The sequence below is a fragment of the Staurois parvus genome, unplaced genomic scaffold (assembly GCF_062004578.1).
Source record: "Staurois parvus isolate SC_StPar_1 unplaced genomic scaffold, SC_StPar_1.0 ptg000570l, whole genome shotgun sequence".
Classification (NCBI taxonomy): Eukaryota; Metazoa; Chordata; class Amphibia; order Anura; family Ranidae; genus Staurois; species Staurois parvus.
Window position 1 is genome coordinate 413,552 of NW_028318366.1, and position 12,446 is coordinate 425,997.

General features: G+C 43.1%; 1 protein-coding gene across 1 annotated transcript in view; it reads left to right on the forward strand.

The window, feature by feature from the left end:
• The first annotated feature begins 6,718 nt into the window (after window positions 1-6,718).
• LOC149450574 (uncharacterized) overlaps window positions 6,719-12,446 on the forward strand; it is a 57,219-nt gene continuing 51,491 nt past the window's right edge. The window contains exon 1 of the mRNA XM_089691702.1: window positions 6,719-7,541. Coding sequence (XP_089547828.1) covers window positions 6,744-7,541 — 798 coding nt within the window. The 5' untranslated portion in view covers window positions 6,719-6,743. The remainder of the gene's footprint in view (window positions 7,542-12,446) is intronic.

Genomic DNA, 12,446 nt, shown 5'->3' on the forward strand with positions numbered 1-12,446 from the left:
CCACCCACCTGTGCCCACCCACCTGTGCCCACCAGTGCCACCCACCTGTGCCCACCAGTGCCACCCACCTGTGCCCACCCACCAGTGCTGCCCACCAGTGCCACCCACCAGTGCAGCCCAGCAGTGCTGCCAGTCAGTGCCACCAGTCAGTGCCCAGGGGTTGTGCCAGTCAGTGCCCAGGGGTTGTGCCAGTCAGTGCCGCCAGTCAGTGCCCAGAAGTGATGCCAGTCAGTGCCGTCTATCAGTACCCATCATCAGTGCCGCCTATCAGTGCTGCATATCAGTGCCGCCTATCCGTGACCCCTAATTAGTGCTGTCTATCAGTGCCGCCTATCCGTGCCACCTCATTAGTACTGCCTATCAGTGCCCTTTAGTGCTGCCTATCAGTGCCCATCAGTGCCGCCTATCAGTGCCCATCAGTGCCACCTCATCAACGCAAATCAGTGAAGGAGAAAAAATACCTGTTTGAAAAATTTTATAAAAGAAACAAATAAACTTTTTTTTTTTTTTTTAATTTTTTGCACATTTTTAATTTATAGCGCAAAAAGTAAAGCGCCCAGTGGTGATTAAATACCACCAAAAGAAAGCTCTATTTGTGAGAAAAAAATGATCAAAATTTCATATGGGTACAATGTTGCATGACCGCGCAATTGTCAATCAAAGTGCGGCAGCGCTGAAAGCTGAAAATTGGCCTGGTAAGGAAGGGGGTATAAGTGCTCGGTAGGCAAGTGGTTAATGAGGCATTCAGTGGGTGGTATAAATATATCTGCTGATTTAATGTGCTAGGTGCGCTGGCTCTTGCACAGACTCACTTGCTGGTGTATATACAATGTTATAAATATAAAGTGCCGCGCTCCTATTTGCTTATATATATATATCTTGATCCTAGGGGTATATGAATTAATATATGAAGCAATCTATCAATCACTGTGACTAGTGCATAAAATTAATCAATATTAAATAATAATCAATCACTAGTGAATCACTATAACCGGTGAATCAAATACATAAACAGCCTACATATTTGTGACTGATAACAATCAATCCTTAATTAGATGTGATTAAAAAATTAAATATAAATCAACACAATTTTTAAATTCCGTGCCCCTCTGATCTGCTGTGATCACTCCATCTATATAGTGCAACAGCATACATATAAGTGCAAGTGCAAATGCATATAATATATAAAACAATAAAAAAGTCTTTGAAATAAGTGCAATGTGCAGGTGGGTTCCTTAATCCCTCTCGCCGAGTGCTTAGTGGTCTCCCTATGCGCTCACCTTAATATTTGCCTGAATAAATTCAGGCAAATACACTTTTAATCCTTCCAGGATTGATGGGATGATACTCTTGTATAGGCTGTTCCAGAAGGTAGGTATGGATTTAGAGGGATTCTCCTGTGCTCTCCTCTTTCCCTTTTGCAGCTGCTCATGAATGAACTTCCTGACCAGCTCTCTAGGATTCTCCTACTTCCCCTCCTGGGGTCACCACCTTCTCCAATCCTCCTTTCACCAGCATATGGAATGTGGGTCAATTTAGAGAGAGAAGAAAAAAGACTATGGTGCCTTATCCTTGTGTATAAAGGAAATTTATTGCTGCCAGTTGCGGTATTACACGGCTTTAATGTGATCCAGGACAGCCTTGATGGTTACACACAGTAATACTCTGCCTCTGTAGTGCTGTCTGCCTCCGTCTGCACTGGAATCACCGAGCCTCTCCGATGCAACATCGTGACGTCAGAGCCCCTCCCCTACGCGTTGCGTCACAGGGTCACGTGACTTCATCAGGGGGAAATGATTGGAGGCAGACAGCACTACAGAGGCAGAGGCAGAGTATTACTGTGTGTAACCATCAAGGCTGTCCTGGATCACATTAAAGCCGTGTAATACCGTAACTGGCAGCAATAAATTTCCTTTATACACAAGGATAAGGCACCATAGTCTTTTTTCTTCTCTCTCTAAATTGACCCACATTCCATATGCTGGTGAAAGGAGGATTGGAGAAGGTGGTGACCCCAGGAGGGGAAGTAGGAGAATCCTAGAGAGCTGGTCAGGAAGTTCATTCATGAGCAGCTGCAAAAGGGAAAGAGGAGAGCACAGGAGAATCCCTCTAAATCCATACCTACCTTCTGGAACAGCCTATACAAGAGTATCATCCCATCAATCCTGGAAGGATTAAAAGTGTATTTGCCTGAATTTATTCAGGCAAATATTAAGGTGAGCGCATAGGGAGACCACTAAGCACTCGGCGAGAGGGATTAAGGAACCCACCTGCACATTGCACTTATTTCAAAGACTTTTTTATTGTTTTATATATTATATGCATTTGCACTTGCACTTATATGTATGCTGTTGCACTATATAGATGGAGTGATCACAGCAGATCAGAGGGGCACGGAATTTAAAAATTGTGTTGATTTATATTTAATTTTTTAATCACATCTAATTAAGGATTGATTGTTATCAGTCACAAATATGTAGGCTGTTTATGTATTTGATTCACCGGTTATAGTGATTCACTAGTGATTGATTATTATTTAATATTGATTAATTTTATGCACTAGTCACAGTGATTGATAGATTGCTTCATATATTAATTCATATACCCCTAGGATCAAGATATATATATATAAGCAAATAGGAGCGCGGCACTTTATATTTATAACAATCTAGGAGTTTACTTGGGTATGGTGGTTACTCAAACTGAGGAGGGTGAGAGCAGACTTCAGCAGAAGTATGTCCCTTTAGTGTGAGATTTGACTGGTGGAACTTTGTGTAGAACAGGCCGGAGGTAATATGATTTTACTTTTTTCCAGTTCCTACCAATCAGGCCACAGAATCTATTAGGGCTGATATACTGTGTGTGATACTTCAATGGGCTTCTGGTGTAGATAGGCCGCAGCACTGATTGGGCTACAGAGACTGTGTCTCTATGTGGCAGTCTGTATTGTAAGAATCCTGGACTTTAGTAACCGGCAACAACAACTATGGAACCTGTATCACATGGTGGTGTGGTGTGGGTTAGGAACTCTCTCACCAGTCCTTTGAGGTAGTGGTGTGAAATGATGTCCTTGTTGCTGGGGGGCCCCTTTTCTGGCTGTCTTCCCATGGAGATAGTGGTGCCGATGACTCGATACACCTACATGCAGGATGGACTATCCTGCCTCTCTGAACAATCAACAATCTGGAAATTCCCTTCTCCATCCTCTGATTCAGTCTGATCCAGCCTGAGGCCTCCTGGATCGGCACTCTGTTCTCACACGCACCCTGCCTCTCTTCTCCTCTCCTCCTGGGCTCTTCTCCTTTTATACACTCCAGCCCCTTTACTCACTGACTTGGGATCTGTAGTTCTATGTCAGCTGAACTGAATGGAGAAATCCTGCTTGCAGCATACAAGTCCCAGCATTCTCAGCGTTCCTGTACAATTTCCGGTGTCAGCTGAACTGCAGAGCACAGCCATCTTGTGGCCATTTAACAATCTGCAATTAGTAACAATGCAGTGTGTTACATACATAAAAAACTCCAGTGGTGATCAAATACCACCAAAAGAAAGCTTCATTTGTGTGAAAACATTATATAAATTTAATTTGGGTTCAGTGTTGCATGACCGAGCAATTTGCCGTTAAAGTAGTTCAGTGCTGAACAGCAAAAAATAACCTGGTCATAAAGAGGTAATACCTTCTGGAGGTCAAGTGGTTAAACTGTGTGTTAGGTTCTTTACTGTTAGAGTGGTAAAGATGTGGAACTCCCTTCCACAGTTGGGGTGTCAGCGGGGAGTGTAGATACATTCACAAACCTTTTAGATGTGTTTCTTAGGGAACACAATGTAAGGGATATGGAAGAGGATGGTGCCATAGACACGCAGATACACACAATGCAGCTGAACTGGAGGGACGGGTGTCTTTAGTCAACCTTACCGACTATGTAACCATTTATCATTCCTTGTCTGCAGATCTAAAACTCATCAAAACCAGTTCAGAGACCAAACAATCCCAACAGAGAAAAGGGGATTTCTGATCCAGCAGACCAAGAGAGTTCTGGGGTCTAAACACTAAACAGTCTAAAGTAAACGTGTTCCCGTGGGGGGCGGTAATTCTTAAGGTATAACTAAAGGTAAAACTTTTTTTTTTAGGTTTAGATTAGAGAGGAATTAGAGCATCTGTCAGTTTTTATTGCGGTTTGTGCCCCCATTTGTCCCGGTGACCATTATAACCAAGAGTGAAAGAGAGCCCCAAATTTTGGGTTGACATCAGAACACTAATAGAGGGTAAATCCTCCAATGGGGAAACTAGTTCTGGTGACACCAGAATTCCCTCACTTTTGGTGGGGATTTCCTCTCACTTGTTTTGGCTATGGGACAGGAAGTGAAGGGAAATATCCCCAATGGGACACAGATGGCAAAAACAACTGACAGAGGTTATAACCCTCCCTTACTCTATCCAAAATGAAACAAGTGGTTTGTCTTTAGTTACACTTTAAATGTCCAGCAACCCTCCTATTCCCCCCTCACATCCACATCCTATTATTGTGTGACCAATACCATCCAAATCATTCTTACTTTCATTTCCCAAAGTTATCTGTCTACAAGGAGACCTGTATAGATCACATGATGGCACCAATGAGGATGGAGGAGGACCGGAGTCACATGACTGAGAAGATACTAAACCTCACCCTGGAGATCATCTACCTGCTGACCGGAGAGGTGAGGAGGATTCTGGGAGGTCACATGACATCACTCTCATCTCTAATAATAAAACACAGACCTGACCGGAGAGGTGAGGAGGATTCTGGGAGGTCACATGACATCACTCTCATCTCTATTAATAAAACACAGACCTGACCGGAGAGGTGAGGAGGATTCTGGGAGGTCACATGACATCACTCTTATCTCTATTAATAAAACACAGACCTGACCGGAGAGGTGAGGAGGATTCTGGGAGGTCACATGACATCACTCTCATCTCTATTAATAAAACACAGACCTGACCGGAGAGGTGAGGAGGATTCTGGGAGGTCACATGACATCACTCTTATCTCTATTAATAAAACACCAACCTGACCGGAGAGGTGAGGAGGATTCTGGGAGGTCACATGACATCACTCCTATCTTTATTATTAATACACAGACCTGACCGGAGAGGTGAGGAGGATTCTGGGAGTCTAACATGATATTCCTATTGGTTCCTCAATACAGAGATTTCCTCTTCTGAAGTCAGGTGATCATATGACCATCACAGTGCCTCCATGTGACTCCCTAAACCCTGAGAGACACAACATGCAGAAGATTCTAGAAGTCACCAAGAAGATGATGGAGCTGCTGACAGGAGAGGTGAGCGGTGCCGGGAATTCTGGGACATTCTCCAGTAACAGACAAGGGATGTGTCTGGATGGTGACTGTATCATTGTGTGTGTCAGGTTCCTATAAGGTGTCAGGGTGTCACTGTCTATTTCTCCATGGAGGAGTGGGAGTATTTAGAAGGACACAAGGATCTCTACAAGGACGTCATGATGGACAATCAGCCGCCCCTCACATCACCGGGTAAGAGGAGACTTTATTGTAAAGGAGATAGCAGTACGGAGGATCCACCTAGATCCCCCATCATCTGATAAACACATAGAAACAATGGATTCAGTCAGTGTGTGTGTTTCCTACAGATGGATCCAGTCATGGGAACCCACCAGAGAGATGTCCCCGTCCTCTGTATTCCCGGGATTCCACACAGGAAGGTCACACCATCCCTCACCATCATCAGGTAGATGAGGAACAATCACTGATAGTATCATTAGGATCTGTACATTATCTGCATTGTTACCATTGATGTCATTTTATTATATATTCAGAGTGGAAACCTGAGAGAATTTGAGGTTGAAGAAGAAGAGGCGTATGTGAGGGATGATCAGCAGTCTATGGAGGAGGATGGAATAACGGGGACATTTATAGAGGAGGACACTCCTACAGAGATCAGCACAGGTGGGTCATGAACACTAAATCCATTCCTCCACCCATACTGCTCACTGATTGGTCCAGAGTAGGGCGGGGACTGGGTGATATCAGCCTGTAATCCCCTGGTCACTTTCCTGAGCTGTGTTCCCCGTCCTGTATTCCTGGATTTCTCTCGGATAATCTTCCTTCTCTGTGCTGCAGACACAATTTATGTATCTAGACTGGATTTATGGAGGTTCTGGGGTTCAGCTTCCAGAAAAATGTTGATTCATAAGCTCTGCTCAACCTCTTTTTTGTTCCCCCCATTTCCTAGCAGCTGGACATTTTATATGGGATGATGTGATTGGAGCACAGACTTTTACATGGTGATAATAATGTGATAACATCCTCCAACTTTGCACCCTTAAACAGAAAGTGATAATGAGGGAGGAGTCAATACCCCAATGATGGTGGTCTTCAGGATCAGTCCAGTCTTCATCTTGGTTGTTCTCCCCCCATCCTCACTCTCTGACCTCTGGTGGGGCTCAGCCCCGCTGTTCTTCATAACTAAATCATGGAGTAAATAAGGAAGTGCAGTACTTCTTGTGTTGGGAAGATGGCGATGAGTGATAGAGGGGGTGGGGCCCCTCGTCCTATAATCCCCTCATCACTGTCCCTCCTATAAAAGACAGTTCTGGTTGTTTCCTCACTCTCTGACTAAGGTCCATGAATAAAGAAATGACCTGGTAGGAGATCAGAGGAGCCATTTCCTAGTTCCCTTGAGGGTGGAATTGTAAGCTCCTCAGAGACCAAGCTGCCTGATGTGGGCGGAGTCCTGGTTTGGGGGAACCAATCCGCTCCTGTCTAGTAATCCTCTTTGTCTTTGTATTTTAGTCCATGGCCGGGAGATGAGGAAAACCTCCGAGGATTGTCTCACTTTGTCTCCAGACTGGAAAGTAGAAGATAAGGACATCACACAGTATAGTCCAGGAGAAAACCCGGCTCCCTCCAATGTCCATCCGGCACCACCCAGTGTAGATGGACCATCGGATTCCTCGTATCCTAAGGAACCTCAGACTGTGCGGGACCGGGCCGGCCTTCCAACAGGGAAGAGCTTCTCCTGTCCTGAGTGCGGGAAGAGGTTCCATTCTAAATCCAAACTTAATGTGCATAAAAGATCTCACACAGGGGAGAAGCCATATTCCTGTCCTGAGTGCGGGAAATGTTTTTCAGTGAAGTCCAATCTTTACAGACATCAGGGATCCCACACAGGTGGGAAAATATATTCCTGTCTTGAGTGTGAGAAATGTTTTCTACAGAAGTCTGATCTTTACAGACATCAGAGATCTCATACGGGGGAGAAGCCATATTCCTGTGCTGAGTGTGGGAAATGTTTTTCACAGAAGTCCAATCTTGACACACATCAGAGATCTCACACGGGAGAGAAGCCGTTTTCCTGCCCTGAGTGTGGGAAATGTTTTCCACACAAGTCCCATCTTTACACACATCACAGATCCCACACAGGAGAGAAGCCATATTCCTGTCCTGAGTGCGGGAAATGTTTTTCACGAAGGTCCAGTCTTTACAACCATCAAAGATGTCACACGAGGGAGAAGCCACTTTCCTATCCTGAGTGAGGGAAATGTTCCTCACTGAAGTCCTGTCTTCCTGTACATCAGGGGTCCCACACAACCCTGGAGGTGTATTAGTGCCTTGAGTGTGGGAAATATCTTCTAGATGAATGTTGCTGGACATCCCAGCTCTCATGTGGGGAAGAAGCACACCCTGATATACACCTCAGATATACTCCATGGCTAATCTTCATCATGGAAGGAACAGTTCAAAAGGAGATGAGAGGTCCCCAAAGACATGGATGAAGTGTGGGACCGGGTTGGCCATACATATCATGAGGAGAATAAAAATGTCCTGACCTGTCATTGGCTGAGAACATTTTGTGGTGGGAGATTTCACAAACACTTGGAGGTTGGTTTAAAAAAAGAATGAGTTGAACGAATGTGACCGGCGTTCATCCAGCTGTGATGAATATTGGCCATATTTTATTTCATACTCTAATTTTCTTGGCTCTACCTAGTGGCCATAATGCAGTATTGCACTACTTTTACTGATTGAGGTATTTCATGAATAATACCTCATTATGGTCACTAGATGGAGCTGACGGTCATAGGAAATCAATGTGTTACATTACAGCCAGAATCTGTAAGGGCTCCATGAATTTGTGTCACATTTGTCCAATTAATTTCTATCAGCAGACCCCTTACTCTCCTTCTTCAGGCATGGATTCATACTAATACACTTCTGACTACAGTAGACATGGAAGGATAGAAGGTGATCTGTATGTAAGTCTTCACCTTGTAATACAATCAGATCTGGTAAACATAAAAAGAAAGGCAAAGCGTTTGTGTATAGATAGAAACACATTAGAAATACATTTTCCCCTTTTTATAAGTGATCACATTCCCTCTGTTCTCAGCTGTATATGGGAAGGAGAAACAACAGCACAATTGACTTCTGTTTACTGGTCTTCCCAGTGAATGGCTGGCTGAGCAGGGGGGTGTCAGGACAAGTCTTATTATTGGAGGAGAGCAGGCTTTGTTTTCAGCATGGATGGAGAACTGACTACGATAGTGACAGGGAAGCAGAGGGACTGGCAGGATCACCGGGGATCTCACACAAAGGAAGCAATACAGAGAGAACTTTAGATTGTACGCCCCTTGAGGGTTAGGGACCTTAGATTGTACGCCCCTTGAGGGTTAGGGACTGATGTGAATGTACAATATATATATAAAGTGCTGTGTAAATTGAGGGCGCTATATAAGTACCTATAATATATATGTAAATAAAAAACAGGAGACGTCTTCATACCAGGACATGGGACAGCCGGCAAAGATCAGGAATATCACATCGACCCCCCCAAGCCATTTCTGACACTTTGTTTCCATGTAGCAATCAGTATTTTTGCTAGAAAATGTCTTTGAACCCGCAGTGCGCATGCGCTGGACCGGGACAGGTTATGTGCTGACCGCGCTCTGCATGTCCTCCACCATCCGAGATAAATGAAGCAAGTGGGGCAGAGGAGGGGTCCTGGAAACAGCAGCACTAGCTGGGGGAACACAAGATGTACAGTCGGTGCTAATGGTGAAAAAGAAGCCCACACAGGAACCTCAGTCAGACCGCCAGTCCCCTCTTCTGCAGCGAACTCCTCCAGCCAAGATGGTGCTGGTACAAAAAGTCACAACACACAGCAGCCCACCACTGCAGCAGCCCTCACCTCCACCACAGACAGCTTCTCAGGAGGACACACTTGGAGACCCATTTTCTTGAGGTTGCCTGTGGGTTTCCCTTTGTATCCCGAACAATTCTTCTGGCAGTTGTGGCTGCAATCTTTCTTGGTCTAACTGACCTTGGCTTGGTATCAAGAGGTACCTGAATTTTCTACTTCTTAGCGGAAATGATGACTGGCATATTCAAGGCTTTGGACATCTTTTTATGTCCTTTTCCATCTTTATAAAGATCCATTACCTTGTTACGCAGGACTTTTGACAGTTCTTTTCTGATCCCCATGGCTCAGTATCTAGCTTGCTCAGTGCTTCCACATAAGAGCTAACAAACTCATTGACTATTTATACACAGACACTATTTGCAAATTAAAAAGCCACAGATGTGGATTTTAGTCTCTAATTGCCATTTTAACCCGTGTGTGTCACCTTGTGTGTCTGTACCAAGGCCCAACATTCTAAAGGGGGAGGGAAACCTCTGATCCGGGGGTGGGGACTTCTGATCCGAGCCATTTGGGTGATTTCTGTTATCATTATGCTTTAAAAAGGAGCCAAACAACTCTGTGATTATAAATGGCTTCATATGATCACTATCCCTAAATAAAAGACAGTTTTTTGGCAGATCAGTCATATTTTCTGTATCAATACCAAATGTCATGATTTCTGCCAGGGTATGTAAACTTGTGAGCACAACTGTGTATACTGTATATGTGTGTTTGTGTGTATATATATATAAAACATGTATATATAATATATAATGCCCAGTACATGACTGCTATAAAATAATGATGTTGATCACTGAAATGAATAATAAAAGTATGAATACAAATAGTAATAAATCCATGATTCAGCTTTACCTGTACATTGTGATCAGAGCATATGGATCTTTTGCTGAGTGATTTGCATTAAATCCATGTTATTAGAGATCGTAAAATGCTTCAGCAACTCTTCAGAACTCTTTCCAAGTGATCAGACGGGTTTAGAGGAATATTATGAGGAAGTATTGTGTTCGATGTGTCAGAATTGTAACAATGGCAGTGGAGAGAGGAACTTCAAACAATCAATCAAGAGCAGAGGCTGCTCAGATGGCGGTGGAATGCACGCCGGTATGTAACCACTAATGGGTGCCTGCTCAATGCGTTCCAGCCGCCATCTTTACTTGTCACTGGAGGGTATATCACAGGAGGTGCAACCGAGAAGCCGCTGAAACCGCCCATATGTACATCCGAACAGACGGAGGGCGGCTGCACACAGCCACAGTCTACTGCTCACTGCGTCGTCACTTGCGGGACGGAGAGCCCAGGAACCAACGCTATCATCCCACAACACAATCGATGGAGGGGCACAGCGTCCACCTTGCACTAGATGGAAGAGTTTATGGATTATGATCCAAAGGAGGAAGGAAAAAAGGGGGAAATTATGCAAATAACTTAAAAAATAAAATAAATGATTAACTAACAATTGATGGACCACAACACTGATAAATTGAATTGATGAATAACGATAATGAAAAATATTGGAAAATATTTAAAATAATGATAAATATATAAATATATATATATATATATATATATATATATAAAAATTGAATAAATGATAGTTAATGACTGAATAAATAAAAATGAATGAATGAATAGAAGGGAATGAAACAGAAACTAGTATATACAGTAAATATGAAAAATAAAGACAAAAATAAAACAGGAAGACCATAATAATAATAAATTAATTAAATAATTAATTAATGAATTTATGATGAATCATAATAAATGATGAATGATAAAAATGAATAAAAGACCAAAAACCGAGAACCTTCCAGGCCTCTATGAATTTTGGGGATAAATGAATAAAGAAATAAGAAAAGACATTGGGCTGGAGATAAATTGTTCATGAAAAGAATGGGTAGATTTCATGTGATGTAACTCCTGTTTAAAACAGATGGAGACTTTTCATGGACTATATCAAGGCATGTGTTTCAAGATCATCATTCAAACCTTTTGGGGATAAAGTATCTAGTGTAAAAATCCAAGAGCTCTCTGTGCTGCAGAGTCTTTGGTGTCTCCTGCCATTGTCCAGATCTTTCGGTATGGCCTCCACCCCAAAGACTCTGATACCACAGTAACTACCTTGGGGGACGTCTTTAAAATGATGGGGGACAGAGCATTTTTTTTTACCATTTTTTGATACTGCTTTTATTTCACTGATGTGAATTCTCAAAGGACAGGAAGTACAGCCTGTATAGAGTAAGCCGCATGGGCAAAAAAGCCATACACAACAAAAGAAGTACTACATTTAATGATCCCAAGTGATCTCGCAGGTGCCACAGTTGGAGACACCACATCTATAATTCCCTTTTTGGTCAAAGAGACCAGACCATGGGCCTGGAACAGATTTAGGGAGGCTCATAGTCTTGAGTAGCCTACTGGGAGCTAGGATACTTCTAAGGTATGAGATTCAGTATGGTTCTGTACGAGATTTAATAATAGATCCTGGGCCATCAAACAGATTCTTTCCAAAAGTTGGAACATTTTCAAAACTGATCCTGCCCTGGGTCACTCACTTCCACAGAAGCCGAGCTTGATCTTTAAGAAACCCAGAGACCTTAGAAATAATTACTTTATTATTAATAATCCTTAATAAGGGCATCAATGTATTTTCCAATTCACTCCAAGGGTCCTTTAATGGCTGAGATGATGGGCCTCCCTGGTGGAATAACCAACCTCTTATGTACCTTGGGGATAATGTAGATAGTGGGGATGTTATAATCCTCCACATGTAGATAACTGTATTCCTTCTTGGTGATAAGGCCCACCTCACATGCCAGGGATAGTTCATGATTAAGGAGCGAGACCACCCTGGGAAAAGGATTCCTCTCTAGTTTACTGTATGTAGAAGTATCTTGAAGCTGCCTTTTGATCTCACATTCATAATCATCCGTAGACATGAACACCACATTACCACCTTTGTCACAAGGTTGGGTGCTTCCTTAAGTTCCCTGAGTGCCTGTCTCTCATGCTGTGAAAGGTTATCAACATCACTTGGTCTCCAATCAAGCTGTGCCAAGTCATGATGAACCAGATCAAGGAATACTCCCAGCCATCGATGTTTCTGGATCTGGGGTATTTTAGTAGATTTTATAGGTAGACAAGCCTGTCTTAACCCCAAATTGCAAGGATCCTCCTCAGTATAGGACTCGGAGGTTACATCCTCCATCAATGAAATGAGATTGTC